Source organism: Mesoplodon bidens (genome assembly GCF_964165515.1).
Source record: "Mesoplodon bidens genome assembly, chromosome: 9".
NCBI lineage: Eukaryota > Metazoa > Chordata > Mammalia > Artiodactyla > Ziphiidae > Mesoplodon > Mesoplodon bidens.
In genome coordinates, this window is record NC_138166.1 from 94,753,788 (window position 1) to 94,772,060 (window position 18,273).

Consider the following 18,273-nt stretch of genomic DNA (forward strand, 5'->3'; position numbering starts at 1 on the left):
AGGTCAAGGACAAACAGGATCAGGCAGGGGTGGATTTCACATCACTAGATCTTTCTCCTCAGATTTGGAGTCCAGGGACAGGGGCCTGAGCAGCAAGACCCTGTGCATGGAGAGCCAGCATCTCCTGCCTGACGGCTCCCCGCTGCGGCACTACGACGTGCACAGCCTGTACGGGTGGTCCCAGACCAGACCCACGTACGAGTGAGTCATCAACTGCCTTCTCCAGTCGGGACAGCCTGCAGGGACAGCCAGGGACTGATGAAGCTACACTGCTCGTCCTTTCATTCCCTCTTCCAAGAGTTAAGAAGACTTTAATTATAGCTCTGTCGCAATTCTCATTTATTAAATATTCATGAGCACGGAGCCAGACCCTGTGATCCTAGTTAGCAGGACCGATTTAAATAAGGCGTGGTCCTTATTTAAGTAAGAGACGAATAGTCCTAGTGGAGGAAATACACGTGGAGACATAAGTTTATCACGCAGCGTGGATGATGCTATAATAACTTTAGTTATTGTAAGGGGACACAGAGGACTGGCTACCTCTTTCCTTTTCTTCAAAAGTGACTCATCTCTATTAGAATTTATATTTTGTCACTCTTGTTGGGTAGCCAACTGGTGTTCTACTTAATTATCACTGTACCATTTTGTGTGCTCATTCCATGCTTAATAAGAAGTATCCTAAGGAAAGCCTTATAAAGGAATTCATCTTCTTCTTTCCCAAATATATAAAACTAAGTATTGAGTAAATAAATAGCAAAATTTAATGATTACCTATTATTTTTAGGTGATCCTGTGAGTTTATTACGTTGTGAAGCTTTTTTTTATATGAAACACTATAAAACACAATGTAAAGACACAACTTTTAATATCACCATCATATGGAGTCAGTCAGTAAGGAACCTCATGGCTTAGATTTCCATATTCCCTTCTGTGACACAGGAGATATTTTGTCACCATGCCCTAGGCTCAGGAGCTCTGGGAGGAGAAGGTTTGTGGCCTTTCCTCACCTGCTGTGCCTTAAATCACCCCCTTGTTCCCCTCCGAGCAGAGCTGTGCAGGAGGTGACGGGACAGCGAGGGATCGTCATCACTCGCTCCACTTTTCCCTCTTCTGGCCGCTGGGGAGGACACTGGCTGGGTGACAACACGGCCGCATGGGACCAGCTGAGGAAATCTATCATTGGTGTGTGGGCTGTTGGGAGAGGAGAGGAGTTGGGGTCTTCGATCAAGGCTTCTCCAAGGAGGGAAGAGGAGGCAGGTCATGAGTGCCTTGTCTGACACAGCTGTGGTTCTCGTTGCAGGCATGATGGAGTTTAGCCTCTTCGGCATATCCTTTGTAAGTGTCCTTTGGATTACTCCTAATCATCAAGCAGATGGTGATATCTTTCGGAAATCATTAACGGCCACATTTTATTCTACCCTGTTTCAGACAGGAGCAGATATTTGTGGATTCTTTCAAGATGCTGAATATGAAATGTGTGCTCGCTGGATGCAGCTGGGGGCCTTTTACCCCTTCTCGAGGAACCACAACACCATTGGGGCCAGGGTAGGACATTGAGCTCAGAGCTCAAAAGTTCTGTGTCACCAGGAGCACAGACTCCCTTTTTGAACTACAAGTAATGTAGTCTATGTTCCCCAAGGACATCTTCAAAACCATTAAACCCTCATGTTTCTTTTTTTAAATTTGATATACTTATATATTGTGAAATGATTATCACAGTAGGGTCAGTCAACACCTCTATCATGTCACATAATTACCATTTCTTTTTTTTTTTTCTTTTTGCGGTATGCGGGCCTCTCACTGTTGTGGCCTCTCCCGTTGCGGAGCACAGGCCCCGGATGCGCAGGCCCAGCGGCCATGGCTCACGGGCCCAGCCGCTCCGCGGCATATGGGATCCTCCCAGACCGGGGCACGAACCCGTATCCCCTGCATCGGCAGGCGGACTCTCAACCACTGCGCCACCAGGGAGGCCCACCATTTCTTTTTTGTTGTGAGAACATTTAATATCTACGCTCTTAGCAACTTTCAAGTATATAATACAGTATTGTTAACTATGGACACCATGCTGTACATTATATCACCAGAAATATGTAATTTATAACAAGAAGTTTTTACTCTTTGACCAACATCTCCCCATTTCTCTCACCTCCCAGCCCCTGATAACTACCATTCCAAGTCCTAAGAGGGAAGTTTATAGAAAAAGGAAAGATATCAAATAAGCAGCCTAACTTTACACCTCAAGGAGCTAGCAAAAGAAGAACAAACTAAGCCCAAAGTTAGCAGAAGAATGGAAATAACAAAGATCAGAGCAGAAATAAAATAGAGACCAGAAAATAGAAAAGATCAATGAAACTAAGAGCTGGTTCTTTGAAAAGATAAACAAAATTGGCAACCCTTTAGCTAGATTTCTTAAGACAAAAACAGAGGAAGCTCAAATATAAATAAAATTGTAAATGAAAAAGGAGACATTATAACTGATACCACAGAAATATAAAAGATCATAAGAGACTACTATGAACAATTATATACTGACAAATTGGACAACCTGGTTGAAATGGATAAATTTCTAGAAACATGAACCTACCAAGACTGAATCATGAAGAGACAGAAAATCTGAACAGACCAGTAATGAGTAAGGAGATCAGTAATCAAAAATCTCCCAACAAAGAATATCCCAGGACCAGATGGCTTCCCTGGTGAAGTCTGTAAAACATTTAAAAAAGAATTAATGCCAGTACTTCTCACCTCCAAAATATTAAAGGTTTGGGAACACTGCCAAACTAATTTTAGAAGAACAGCATTACCCTGATACTTAAGCAGATAAGGACACTACAAGAAAAGAAGAAGAGGCCAATATACTACAAGAAAAGAAAAACAGGCCAATATCCCTGATGAATATAGTTCTAAAAAGTTTTAACAAAATATTAGTACAATGAATTTGACAGCACACTGAAAGAATGATGCATCATGATCAAGTGGGATTTAACCTTGGGATGCAAGGCTGGTTCAATATATGCAAGTCATGTGATATACCACATTAATAGAATAAAAGGTAAAAATCATATGATCATCTTAATAGGTGCAGGAAAAAAAAGACTTGACAAATACAACATCCTTTCATGATTAAAAACTCTCAACAAATTGATTATAGAAGGAATGTGCCTCAACATAATAAAGGCTGTATATGACAAGCTCACAGCTAATATTATACTCAACAGTGAAAAGTTGAAAGCTTTTTCTCTAAGATCAGGACAAAGACAAGGGTTCCCACTCTCACTACTCCTAGTCAACATAGTACTACTGGAAGTCCTAGTCAGAGCCATCAGATGAGAAAAAAAAAAAAGCATTCAAATCAGAAGGGAAGAAGTAAAATGGTCTCTGTTTACAGTTTATATGATCTTATATACAGAAAATCCTAAAGATGTCACCAAAAAACTATTAGAAACTAATCAATGAATTCAGTGAAGTTGCACAATATCAAATCAACATACAGAAATCGATTGCCTTTCTATACACTAACAGTGAAATATCTGAAAAAGGAATAAAGAAAACAATCCCATTCACAATAGCATCAGAACACAATAAAGTACTTAGCAATAAACTTAACCAAGGTGAAAGATCTGTACACTGAAAACTGTAAGACACTGATGAAAGAGACAAGTAGAAAAATATTCTGTGTTCATGGATCAGAAGAATTAACATTTTTAAAATGTCCATACTAAAACCATCTATGAAGTCAATGTAATTCCAATCAAAATTCTAATGGGATTTTTCACGGAAATAGAAAAAAATATCCTAAAAGTTGTATGGAATTACAAAAGACCACAGACAGCTAAAGCAGTCCTGAGAAAGAACAAAACTAAAGGCATCAGGCCTCCTTATTTCAAACTATATTACAAAGCTATAATAATCAAAACTACATGGTCTAGTAATCAAAACAGTATGGTATTGGCGTAAAAAATAATAGACCAATGGAACAGAATCGGAGCCCAGAAATAAACCTTTGCATGTACTGTCAACTAATATTTGACAAGAGAGCCAAAAATACTCTGTGGAGAAAGCATAGTCTCTTTAATGCATGATGTTGGTAAAACTAGATAATCACAGGCACACTCACAAAAATAACTCAAATCTTACCACACTCACAAAAAATTAACTCAAAATGGATTAAGACCTGAAACCATAAAACTCCTAGAAGAAAACATAGGGAAAAATCTACTTGACATTGTTATTGGCACTTTTTTTTTTTTGATATGACACCAAAAGCACAAAGAACAGAAGCAAAATTAAAGAACTGGGACTACATCACACTAAAAAGCTTCTGCATGGAATCAACAAAATGAAAAGACAACCCACAGAATGGGAGAAAATACTTGCAAACTATGTATCTGATAAAGGGTTAATATCCAAAATATATAAGGCACTCATACAACTCAATAGCAAAAAAAAAAATTTAAAAAATCTGATTTAAAAATGGGCAGAGGAACTGAATAGACATTTTTTCAAAGAAGATACACAAATAGCCAACAAGTACATGAAAAAATCCTCATGTTTCAATGAATCAGTATTCTTTCAGTTTGGGCATTGTACCAAATATATACCCCACCCCCCATTTCTTATGGGGAATTTTTTCAACTGTCCTGGGAAAGCTTCAGTGACCTCTTTTGGTCTATTAAAAATATTCTTTGAGTCTCATCTATAGTCATCGTTGGTTTAGCTTTGTTTGATCTTCCTTTGGAATAAATGTTCAGTGATCTCCTTACGTCCCCCAGGTCCCCTAAGTTGAGCCTGGAACACTTTTTTTTCTCCTTAGAGGCAAGACCCTGTGTCCTGGGATTCTACCTTTGTGACTATCGCCAGAAGTGTCCTGCAGACCAGATACGCCCTGTTGCCATATCTGTACACCCTGATGCACAGGGCCAACACGGAGGGCAGCACTGTCGTGCGGCCTCTTCTCCACGAGTGAGTGTCTAGCGAGGATACCAAAGACTAAGTGATAATTTTATTCTATATGGTGGCGGTTGAAGAAAACAATTCTTCCAAATTAAAGGCATGACTGCCTTTGCCAAAAGCTCTCTAGGCACAGACCGTACGTTATGACTCCTTTTAGCATGGTGTCAGTCACACCTTAGCTCTTTGGTAAAAGACTATTGATTTTTTTTGAAAAATTTCAGAATGATATACAATACAACACAGAATAATTTCTTTCTAATTTGGGCCTGTAAAGACCTACCTATCCTTTATAGTAGCTCAGGTCACGAAAGAAGGCATTCCAGGGGGATATCTGAGGAATGGAGGCCATTCTTGTGTTAAAATGTGCTGTGGTTAAGAAACGTGTGGAGATATTGATAGGTGAGAATGTGTCTAAATCCAGCCATTTCTGGGGTTTGAAGAACATGACATGTAGAAAGTGAGCATGTATCTAATTAAGGTCGACCTAGGGAAAGAATAAAAGATGGTATAGGATGTGGCTGGATTTCCAACTTGGGTCTGAACTTGAAGAGTTTCTTCAAGGCCTCGATCTGGAGTCCTGTAGGGGTCCTAATTGTGATACCTTGGTTTCCCTCTCCAGGTTTGTGTCAGACCAGGTGACCTGGGATGTAGACAGTCAGTTCCTTCTGGGCCCAGCCTTCCTGGTCAGCCCCGTCCTGGAGCCTGTGAGTATGGAGGCCTCTGATGAATAGAGGATCCCAGCTATGAGGCCGGTGACTAGTCGAAAAGAAGAGGCCTCATCTGATGGGGTCCTGAGATGTGGTTTCTTATTCTACCTCTGTCTCTTCCTCTCCCTCTGAGCTGAAGTTCGTCACTTAGATGTTCTGGTCCTCAGCTCCCTCGTCTTTAAAATCAGTATAACGAATTCTGATTCATTGGATAATCAAGAAGGAAAAAACCCTTTGATATATTTGAAGATATAATCATTTCTTCTTTAACTGAAAGAAGGAGTGTGAGTCAGGTGGGGCAGAACTATAAGGAAATCCTTGCTATCCTCTATCACCATTAAAACAAAACTTTTCAGAAGGATTGTTTGTAGCAACGTGTATAATTTTGTTGCCGGCTAGCTCTTCCCTTCCTCCAAAAGAGGTCCTCAGGCAGCCATTTCTTTACTTCATTTATCAATGATTAGGCTTCTAATTAAAATAACAGTTAACCGGATCTTCTCCAAAACTTACTGCACTAATCATAATTTCTGAAGTATTGGTGCCGTAAACCTACACATTTTTTTTCTGCTCTAGACGCCCCCAACCTCAGTTTGTCTCTTTAGAGAGGGTATGGGATAAGTCTATAAGTAAATGATGATTTTTTTTTCCCCCTTAAGTCCCGGATCCCAAAGGGTTTTACAGAAGCCACCATCTTTGGTTACGCAGATCTCCCCAGTTTGAGAAGGGATCAGAGAAGGGAGCCTTTCCCAACACTGGTGACCTCTAGAGAGAAGAGCCCTGTGGGTCCAAGGCCATTACATTGTTTTGACCCCTTTACTGTGCAAATGGTTACTCTGCCCTAGAGAGCTGAGCCTACTTCTCATGCCTTGTTTTTTTGTTTGTTTGTTTAATTTTAGAACGCCAGAAATGTCACTGCGTATTTCCCTAGAGCCCGCTGGTATGATTACTACACGGTAAGTTTTTCTGATTGTTTCTATGCAACCTGGGGAAATGATAGCATGCACAGGCTTTAGAATCTGACAGACCTCAGGTCAAATTCTGTCTCCGTAACCCACTTGCTGTGTGTTCTTGGACGTGTCACTTTTAACCTTGTAGCCTCATTTTTCTCACCTCCACGTGGGGAAAGACGGCTTCCCTCACAGAATTGTTCTGAAATGTGTAAAAGCATCTCCTGTAGTGCCTGGCTTTTTGTAGGTGTTCTTTATGTGTTAGTTTTTATCTTTCCTTATACCACCACTATTCACAGTGGTGTAAAATGGCAGACACTGACTGGTAAATGCTTGAAGTTGTGCTGGAAACTATGGTTTTTGTTTATATTCTCCCTGCTAGACTGGAGGTTCATAAGTGTTAGGAGGCTTTTCCCCTCTGTCTTTTTACATAATACCTTCTTTTATAGCATAGATGCCCGAAGAGGAGTGTTAAATGTACTTTCCTAAGGTAAGCAAGGTCCTAGGCAGTATGTAAAATGTACACAGAGGTATAAGGCCCGACTTTTGTGAGCTGGTGTAATGCAAATGCATTTAGAAATGGGGAAGGAACACAGCCTTCTCTGTCATATGACTTTTCTGGGCTAGTCTGAACCCCAGAGACTCAGTTGGGGAAACACTCTTTCACAGAAGCTTCAAGCAGTGTTCTTTTTTTTTTTTAATTTTTATTGGAGTACAGTTGATTTATAATGTTGTGTTAGTTTCACGTGTACGGCAAAGTGAGTCAGTTATACATATACATACATCCACTCTTTTTTAGATTCTTTTCCCATATAGGCCATTACAGAGTACTGAGTAGAGTTCCCTGTGCTATACAGTAGGTCCTTATTAGTTATCTATTGTATATATAGTAGTGTATTTATGTCAATTCCAATCTTCCAATTTATCGCTCCCCTCCCTTACCCCCTGATAACCAAAAGTTTATTTTCTACATCTGTAACTCTATTTCTGTTTTGTAGATAAGTTAATTTGTAACCTTTTTTTAGACTCCACATATAAGCGATATCATATATTTGTCTTTCTCTGTCTGACTTACTTCACTCAGTATGACAGTCTCTAGGTCCATCCATGTTGCTGCAAATGGCATTATTTTGTTCTTTTTTATGATTGAGTAATATTCCATTGTATATATGTACCACATCTTCTTTATCCATTCCTCTGTTGATGGACATTTAGGTTGCTTCTATGTCCTGGCTATTGTGAATAGTGCTGCAGTGAACATTGGGGTTCATCTATCCTTCCGAATTATGGTTTTCTCTGGTGTATGCCTAGGAGTGGGATTCCTGGTCATATGATAGTTCTATTTTTAGTTTTTTAAGAACCCCCCATACTGTTTTCTGTAGTGGCTGTACCAATTACTAGAGAAATGCAAATCAAAACTACAATGAGGTATCACCTCACACTGGTCAGAATGGCCATCATCAAAAAATCTACAAACAATAAATGCTGGAGAGGATGTGGAGAAAAGGGAACCCTCCTACACTGTTGGTGGGAATGTAAATTGGTACAAGCAGTGTTCTTCTGCAGGGACACAGACAAGTCAGAGTTTGATTTTTTTTAATAAGTTTATTTAATTCATTTTTGATTGCGTTGGGTCTTCATTGCTGCGCACAGGCTTTCTCAAGTTGCAGCGAGCGGGGGCTACTCTTCGTTGTATTGCGGTGGCTTCTCTTGTTGTGGAGCACAGGCTCTAGGCACACGGGCTTCAGTAGTTGTGGCACGCAGGCTCAGTAGTTGTGGCTCGTGGGCTCTAGAGCACAGGCTCAGTAGTTGTGGCTCACAGGCTTAGTTGCTCCATGGCATGTGGGATCTTCCCAGGCCAGGGATTGAACCTGTGTCCCCTGCATTGGCAGGTGGATTCTTAACCACTGCACCACCAGGGAAGTCCAGAGTTTGATTCTTGAGGAAGAATCAAAGATAGTGTCCTCCTCTCCTGACTTTTCTGAGCAGAGCAAAGCAGCAAACTAGAAATACAGCAAAAGGATAACAGCAGGAGGACAAGAGGCAGAGCGTGCTCTGGGCCCTTTCAGCCAAGCCATTTGTAGTGGGACTGGGTGAAAACCCTGCAAGGACAATGGAGATTTTGTTCCTTTTCTTCTCTGTCTTATGGAGCCCTGAGTCCTCCCTGACACGCCCTTTTTTCCTGAGCTAGATCTGTCCTCTGGTTGGCAGTAGGTTAAGACTGCGCTGTGCTTCCCAGCGAGGGCTTTCTGGGAGGGAGCAGCCAACTTCCTTTATGTGAGTGTAGCCTTTGTCCTGAGTTTGCATGTTGACTGGCTTATTCACTAACAGGCAGTCATTCTGAGTACACTGAGGCTCCTGGGTGCGGGGCCAGGGCCAGGGTGAAGCAAGTAAGGTGCCTAGGGCACACGGTTTAAGGAGGCACTCCATTTTAAGGCAGCCCCTGTGTTTGCAGGACCCTGAGAGTAAGTGCCTTCTTAAATGGTTCATACTGGGCACCTTACACATCTCACTCTAGTCCCAACCTTTCCCAGGTGCAAACCACCTTACTGAGCTCTGGGTGTGGTATATACTGGAAAAGTTTCCCTATGGAGTTCACCATCTAATCTGGAGTTAATATTTGCATGTTATAAACACTAATACATATGTACATAATTATATATACCATATGAAAGAAAGTGAAGTGTGAGGGCTATCAAAGAAGAGAAAACTTTCCTGGAATTGCTGGTTTTATACATGGCTTTTAAATAGAAAATAGCTTTTTTTTTTTTAACATCTGTATTGGAGTATAATTGCTTTACAATGGTGTGTTAGTTTCTGCTTTATAACAAAGTGAATCAGTTATACATATACATATATCCCCATATCACTTCCCTCTTGTGTCTCCCTCCGTCCCACCCTCCCTATCCCACCCCTCCAGGCCGTCACAAAGCACTGAGCTGATCTCCCTGTGCTATGTGGCTGCTTCCCACTAGCTATCTACCTTACATTTGGTAGTGTATATATGTCCATGCCTCTTTCTCACTTTGTCCCAGCTTACCCTTCCCCCTCCCCATATCCTCAAGTCCATTCTCTAGTAGGTCTGCGTCTTTATTCCCATCTTGCCCCTAGGTTCTTCATGACCATTTTTGTTTGTTTGTTTTTTAGATTCCATATATATGTGTTAGCATACGGTATTTGTTTTTCTCTTTCTGACTTACTTCACTCTGTATGACAGACTCTGGGTCCATCCACCTAACTACAAATAACTCAATTTCGTTTCTTTTTATGGCTGAGTAATATTCCATTGTATATATGTGCCACATCTTCTTTATCCATTCATCTGTCGATGGACACTTAGGTTGCTTCCATGTCCTGGCTATTGTAAATAGAGCTGCAATGAACATTGTGGTACGTGACTCTTTTTGAATTATGGTTTTCACAGGGTATATGCCCAGTAGTGGGATTGCTGGGTCGTATGGTAGTTCTATTTTTAGTTTTTTAAAGAACCTCCATACTGTTCTCCACAGTGGCTGTGTCAATTTAAATTCCCACCAACAGTGCAAGAGTGTTCCCTTTAAATAGAAAATAGCTTTGATTTAGTCTTTCAACTTTTTTTGTTTCTTTTTGAGACAAAACAAAACATAGGAAGCCAAATGTTGATGGAACAAGCCATTTAGAAAAAAATAAAATTTTGATGTTTAGTTAGAATCAAGTAGTTTTGAGTAGTTTCATCAGAGGCTATCTGGCCCACAAAGTGTAAAATATATCCTATCTGACCCTTTAAAGGTGAAATTTGTTAATCCCTATTCTAGAGGATACACAAAGTGTATGAGACCTATTTCACCATCTGGTCATGTGAAAAGGAACAAGTTAAGGAACCTACTGTATAGCACAGGGAACTCTGCTTAATACTCTGTAATAACCTAAATGGGAAAAGAATTGGAAAAGGAATAGATACATGTATATGTATAACTGAGTCTCTTTGCTGTATACCTGAAACTAACAAAACATTGTTAATTAACTATACTCCAATATAAAGTAAAAATTAAAAAATCATTCGATATAAGGAACACTGTGGAATATTAAAATATAGTGTAGAAATTTAGAGGAAGAAGAAATGCAAGTATACTGGTTAAAGGATGGAAGATATCAGAGGAATATGGACTGGAAAGGTACCCTGAAAGACAGATGGGGTGCCAAAAAATTAGGAAAGTAAAAATCCCTCCACTAGTAAAAATTCAAACATTGGAAAAGGGAAAATGGAAAGTAAAATTCACCATTCTCCCTGTCTCCCAATCCTTGGTCCCCCTTCTAAAGCTAACCCCCATTAACAATCTGTTATATATCTTTGCTGATAAAAATTTGTGCATAGATTAGCATATGTGTATCCTTTTTTTATTGACACAAATAGTATCTTACTGTGCATACTATTAGACCCCTTGATTAATTCACCTAATAACGTATCTTGAAGATCTTTGTATGTCAGCACTTGAAGCTCTTCCCCATTCTTTTTAGGAGCTGTGTTATGTTCCATTGTATGGAATCGTTTAGCAAAGCACCTCTGTGGATGGACAGTTAGGATTTTAGTTTGTTTTCTTTTTATAAGTAATGGTGCAGTTCTGTAGGAAATATCACGGTACATATATCTTGGTGTAAGTTTTGGTCAGTGAATTTGCTGGGGTAAAGTATTTGACATTTTGACAGATGCTGGCAGATTGCTTTCCAAAAGGTTTTATCAGCACCCAGTCCCACTGACAGTTTATAGAAGTGTCAGTAAAATATACTCAATATTTTAAAAGATGAAGAGGAAGGATGTATTTCAGATGTTAGCAAAAGCATGGAAAAATTTGCACCTGGTAAATAGAATGGAAACTTAGGCTCTCCACTTGGAGCAGATGACTCAATCAGATCCTGTTTCTGAACTGGGTTTCTTTGTTGTCACACAGGTTATTATATGCTTAAGTGAGGTAGGAATTTATGTATAGTTCATATAATTCCTGTTTCTACAGTACCTAAATTTTCACCTCTTCCATTCAACAGAACATTGTTAACCTAAATTTCCATCTTGTCTGTTCAAGAGAGCATGTCTTTCATGTGCTCCACTCGCACCCATCACCCAGTGGTTTTCTGAATTTCTAGCCAGAGAAGATGCTTAACACAAGAATCCTTAATAAAAGTTGGCAAAATTTCAGAAACAACTTACATTCCCATCAGCACTTGATAAGAGTGTTCATTTCCCTAGTCATTGTCAGCTTTGAATCTTCGTTTTTAAAAATATTTATATTCATCTTTGTATCACTCTTAAAGGCATTATGGTTCCTAATGCTCATCATTGATTTGATTTGTGATCATCTTTGACAGCCCATTTATACTTCTGTGACCTTTCTATTCTTTTGCCAGTTTCCTATTAAGATAAATTAATTGTACTGATTTTTAAAGGATATTTACACACTTAAGTTGATAACACTTTGCCGTGTTTACTGGAAGTATTTTTCCACGTTGTCATTTGCTTTTAAATTTTTTATAATTTTAGATAGATATTTTAACTTTTATGTAGTCAAATTAATGTTTTTTCAGTCACTGGAATGCATTTGGTGAATAGCGAAATGTGAGGATACAGCCTTTTTTTGGTTAAATTTCCCAATATTTTTGCTTTGCTAAGCTTCTGTTATTATGTACTGTTTTTTACACATGGTAGAATTTGTCAGAAAGGTCTCTTTTTTCCTTTCTGTTTTTGATTTGTTAATCTATGAATTATGTGTTCTGTCAGTTCTGAACATTTTAGTGATTACTTATTTATAATACAGTTTAATGTATGATAGACCAATGTGTCATCATCTTTTTTCAGAAATATGATTGTTATTTTTATATATTCTCCCAGATTACCTTAAAAAATATTGTCAATCCAGAAAATAAAAACAAGCTTGTACTAGAATTTTCATTGTGTTTAATATATATTGTATATCATATTTTATCACTATATATTATATGTATATTATGTCAATGTACATCTGGGAAGAAATGATAGTGTTATAGATTTATTCCTAAAGTGTATATATTTTCTCCAAAAAAGTCCAAGAATGTTTCATAGCAGCACTATTTGTAAAATAGCAAAAAAAACCTGGAAATAAGACAAATGTCCATAAATGGTGAACTCGATACATAGATCATGTTCTATTTTTAAAACTGAATACTATAGGGCAATGAAAATAATGAACTGTTGCTACACAAACAAAGATAATGAACATCACAAATGTAATCTCGAGCACAAATAGCCAGATTCAAGACAGTAAAAAATGTAGGATTCCATTTATGAAATACAAATTCGAAAACAGGCAAAAGTGATAGAAATCAGAATAGTTGCCGCCTCTGGTGTGGTGATTATTATGAGAGGGGATGAGAGAGCCTTCTGGGATGCTGGTGATAGTCACTTCTTGATTTAGGTGGTGGTTTCATGGGTGTGATCACTTGGTAAAACTTTATTGAGCTGTGCATTTTTTATTTGTATAATGTTCTGCACATATGTTATTAAGAAGTTAACTAGAAAATTTTTATCTCCTCAGGAAGATAAGATGTGCTTAGAATAAGAAAACATGCTTTAAACAAAGCATACTCACAAAGCAATCTTGAAAATTAAACGCATGATGCAAGAATTAAAAAATTTTGTTTAAAAAGAAATTGTAAGGTGCAATCTAGGAAATTACCCAGAAAGCAGAACAGAAAGGCAAAGAGATAGAAAGCAGGAGAGGGAAAAATAAGAAAGTCCTACCTGTCTTGAGAGCTACCACTTTTGCCCAGTTTCTCTGCTGCTTGTCCAGTGGAGCTGGAAATGAGCAAATGCCTGAGTGAAGGGTGGGGTGAAGAAGGTAAGACTCCTATCTCCCTGTCTCTGTGGTTCCCACTTCCCAGGGATCATGACTTCTCCTACCATTGCCACCTTAGTAGCTGTGGACTCCCATCCCACCCTGTCCCTCCTGTGCTCATCCGACTGCAGAAGCAACAAGCCATCCTAACTGCTTGGCCTTTAGACTGCGCTTGTTTGATGAAGGGGCACGTGCCTTGAGGCAGGACAGGCTGATGTGCTTCTGGCAAGGCTGGATCTTCATCTGCTCAGGCTCTCAAGCTGCAAAATCAGCAGTTGATAGCTCTTTGACGAGCTTTCGTCTGTCTCCGTCATGCCTATGCGACTGAACACGCCATGAAGTTGTTTTCTATCCATCCCTCTCTCCTTTCTGTCATATCGGGCACTATAGCTTGTAGATTGTTTGGGAGAGGGAGAGGCATTGAATTACTCTGACTTGTCTTATTGATACCTATTTTAGTGAAGATTAAGAGCAGACAGTGTGTGTGAATTAAAGTTTTTATCTACTTCACTCACGGCCATTTTGTTTATTTGTTTACAGGGTAGAATATATATTGGATTTTTAAAACAGTGCTTCTCAATCATATTCAGTGACTATGCAGTTGATGAAAATTCCCCTTTACAAAGTCACATTAGGTTGTCATTTCTTATTTTAATAATGCTGCTTTTAGATTTGATCTTATAGTCATGTCTTTATCGATATTTTAACAGGAATTTTTTTAGGCTAGCCTGGTCAGAAACTATTTAAAGGAAAGGAAACAAGCCTGTGACTCATTAGGTGCTGGAAAGGAAATCATGAGAAGGTAGCATATCATATTTAGCCACAATGTGTAGTAGAATGAAAAAAAACATTGAGAGAAATAAAGAATTTGGTAGAAATATAGTTGACGGTTTTACATGTATCAGATTTTACTTGAAGGTAGGACAATCAATGGAGGAAAAGTCCAGCATTCATAAGATACTAGAATAAAGTGTCATTAGAAAGCATATAATTTAGTTTTCTCATGATATCAGTAAGAAAACCGAAGAAGCCCAGAGATGTGGGCTGGAATTTGTATTAAGTCCTATGGACTCTGGGGTCCTGAGGCAGGCCCACGAAGCAGAGTCCACCCCGGCGAATGTGATATAGATCGAATCTGCATAAAATGAGCATCGGGGACCAAAAGTGAAGAAATGTGATGGTAGCTGTGCTCCTTACCTCTAAAGTGGTGATTCTCAAAAGGAGGGACCTGCCTATCAGGGGACATTGGCCATGTCTGGAGACATTTTTCGTTGTCACAATGTGGTGGGAAGTGGGGGAGATGCATCTAGTGGATGGACACTGGTCAACATCTAGAAAGCACAGAACAGTGCCCACAGCACAGGGTGTTCTGGCCCAGAACGTCCACAGTGCTGAATTCGAGAAGCCTTGCTCTAGGCTGAGAACGTGTGGGAGGACGGTTTCTTAGGAATCGAGATTTATGGCCTGGGGTGAGAGATGCTTCTCCCTGTCACAGGCAAGATCAAGATGTGAAACGTAAAGGAGGATATAATGAGTTAAAGATAAGGATTTGTGAAGTAAGGCAGTTCACTTTAATTATTTCTGTCAAGTAGGAGTCAAAGGTGTTAGTGAACTTGCTGAGGGTGGGGTGGGGGGCAGTGGAGGGAGACGGAGGTGGAGTGGGGACAAACAAAGGGAAGGTCTGGACGTGTCTTTGGGGGAGTGAATCAGGAGCCAAACAGAAAGAAAGAAGGCTCGCTCAGCCTCCTCTAGCAGTACTTCCTACACAGAAACAGGATGTGGGGTAAGGGTAGGGTGAGAGGCAGCTGTGATCTCATGGGGTGTGTACAGCAGAAGCCCCCAAAGACAAGAGATCCTGACATGATGCCCTGGCAGCAACTCACGATCCCATAGAGCAGCTGGGCGAGCGTGGAAAAGTGTGATAACAGGTCCTGAACAGGCAGCAGGTTCCGAGCGTGGACAAGATGTCTGGTAAATGCATCATTCGGGCTGATGTGTTCTCTCCATCACCTTCTTCTGGCCCACAGGGTGTGGACATTCAAGCCCAGGGAGAGTGGAAGTCCTTGCCAGCGCCTCTTGACCACATTAATCTTCATGTCCGTGGGGGCTACATCCTGCCCTGGCAAGAGCCTGCACAGAACACCCACTTAAGGTGAGTGAGGGCACCACATTTCTCCCTTCCACGCCAGGCAGCTCAGATCCTGGTGAAGCCCACCAATCTGTAAACTGCACCCTCAGGCCCCAGAGCACTTTTACTAAACAGTTTTGTTTGCTTGCTTGCTTACTTGTTTGTATTTTAGCCTTTTTTGGATTCTGTACTCTGAACAATTCTTAATTAACAGCTATTTTAGATCTAAGTGGGTGTGATATTAGGTCTCATTAGTGACGTTTGAGGTGGAAGTCAAACCGGAGCAACCGTGGTTCATGCTAGTTTTAAAAGACTGGATCATAATTGACTCTTTGCTAAGAAAATTACTGCTGAAAAATTGTGTAAGCCATATGGCAACTGAGGCTGAGATCCCTTACATGCAAGATTTAAAAATTCTAGACCTAATATATAGCCTGTGTATTCTAGACCTATATAATAATTGATAATAGCTGACAGCAGGTGAATGCTTGCTCTGTGCCTAGAACTGTACTAATATGGAGATTTCCATTTGGAGATTATCTATTTTTCCTAACAAAAGGAAAGATAAGCCCTATGGTGTAAGTACTGTTATCATCCCCATTTTTCAGATTAGCAAAGAGAGGCTTCAGGAGGCTTAGTGATTAACTCAGAGTCACACAGTTAGTAAGGAGCTGAGCAGGGACTAAAATCCATGTACATCTGATGTCAGACTAAAATTCTTGAAACCCTACTCATTTTATTGCAAAAATTCTGTTGAAAACTGAAGAACTTAGGACATCTGTAAACAGAACTCACTGTACATGTGGACATTAGGTCATGAAAGAAGAAAGATTGAAGCACTAGGCTTTTCCTCACGGTGGAGAAAGGAAGGAAGCCAGTGAGTTTGCTTGTAGCTTTTTGTAGAGATTGTAGAGCTCCTATGAGCTTATACAGCCTTAAAGGAAAATTCCCTTTGATTCATTCATTCATTCATTCCTGACATGAAGTCATAGAGCTTATGGAGACAGAACTAGAACTAGATCCCAAGTCTCCAGAATCCCAGTACCGAGTCTTTATATCATGAAGCACTTCCTTTATGTTTTTATGAAAACGCTTGGTTTGTGGCTGTGGCTTTGTTTTTATCCAATGTCTCTTTCCTCCGTCACTGCAGCCGTCAGAAATTCACAGGCTTCAAGGTTGCCTTGGATGATGAGGGGACTGCTGAAGGTTGGCTCTTCTGGGATGATGGGCAAAGCATTGGTGAGTAAGGGCCACCTCGGATTCATTCATGTCAATACCATTGGCTAGGTTCCTGGATATCTTATAGGGCTGCTATTTCCTTTTCTGTGTTAAGACAATCGTGCACTTTTAAATATAGCCATTTGTTACTTTTAAGTTTATAATACATGATCCTTCTGCCTCATGCATATGAAGCTTAACTCTGAATCTCTCACCGTTATCCAGCTGTCCTAATCCACTGTGGAAAACAGCAGTATAGGAGCCATAGGGGGAGTTTCTTTGTAGCCAACTGAGCTATACTTCCATATCTGGTTTATGTTCAAGGGCACATTCCCTAATTACATGTCCCAGTAAGAGAGGCAATGCCTCTATCAGCTGTGGTATTTATTGGGGGGAATTTTCCATTAGGAGTTTACAGGAATTAGTAACCTCTCAGGAGGATGTCTCAAGTACCATTAGTAATTTCTAGGCCCAGTGATATCCAAAAGAACTTTCTGTAGTGATGGAAATGTTCTATATCCGTGTTGTCCAGTATGCTAGCAAGTAGGCATATGTGGCTATTGAGCACTTGAAACATGACAAGTGCATCTGAGCAACTGGAGTTAAAATTTTATTTAATTATAATTAATTTAAATTTAAATAGCTACATTTGGCTAGTGGCTACTATCTCAGACAGCACAGCTCTAGAGGATAGCCAATGCCTTCTGACCGAGTGACCGGCAACTTAGAAAGAGGCAAGTGTATGGGGAAGAGTGAGAAAGCCACCGAGGTAGGGTGTGGGGCGGGAGTACCTGTAACAAAGCTCTGGCTAGTCCACCTTTAAGGATATTCTCCCTGGACCTGCGGCATAAATTAAGGATAAAGGACAAAGAAGTCTGTTCTCTGGAGATGGCATTTAAAAAATTGCCTGAGACCTCTCAAGGTAAACTGACCAATTACACACCAGTCGTGGTGTTTGTGATGTGGTGTGCATGCACGTGTGTACAGATATGTGCATCTCTAGCAGCAGTCTGGAGATTCTGAGGTGACTACCAAGACATTGGGAATCACAGACCACAAGAAAGAGAAGTGGACTAAGTGTGGTGTTAGAAAACTATACTATATGAGGCGACTCTCTTAGACAGAGGCATCTATATACACTCATTTCAAACATTTTGTGTAAACTGAGGTTGGAGCCAGAGTCTGACTAAATCTCCCAAAATGGAACTCTGTAAAGAAGAAAAATAAGATAAAAAACCCAAACAAAAATCATCCCTACTTTCTCAACCAAGGTAACCAGGTAGGCAATTAGAATTCTAGAGCATGTTCCAGATCATGCTTACATTGTTCTTTGTTTGCAGATACCTATGGGAAAGGACTCTACTACCTGGCCCACTTTTCTGTCAGCCAGGTGAGTGTGACTGGGACTGTGAAGGGAGAATGTAGAGTTCTACTGGCTTATAAGATGCTGGGAATCATGACATAAATCCACCTAG

General features: G+C 40.0%; 1 protein-coding gene across 1 annotated transcript in view; it reads left to right on the forward strand.

The window, feature by feature from the left end:
• MGAM (maltase-glucoamylase) overlaps positions 1-18,273 on the forward strand; it is an 87,381-nt gene that overhangs the window by 58,271 nt on the left and 10,837 nt on the right. The window contains exons 37-46 of the mRNA XM_081243929.1: positions 63-201; positions 1,049-1,182; positions 1,301-1,335; positions 1,429-1,545; positions 4,814-4,962; positions 5,573-5,657; positions 6,557-6,613; positions 15,480-15,604; positions 16,731-16,819; positions 18,139-18,188. Of these exons, the coding sequence (XP_081100055.1) occupies positions 63-201; positions 1,049-1,182; positions 1,301-1,335; positions 1,429-1,545; positions 4,814-4,962; positions 5,573-5,657; positions 6,557-6,613; positions 15,480-15,604; positions 16,731-16,819; positions 18,139-18,188 (980 nt within the window). The remainder of the gene's footprint in view (positions 1-62; positions 202-1,048; positions 1,183-1,300; positions 1,336-1,428; positions 1,546-4,813; positions 4,963-5,572; positions 5,658-6,556; positions 6,614-15,479; positions 15,605-16,730; positions 16,820-18,138; positions 18,189-18,273) is intronic.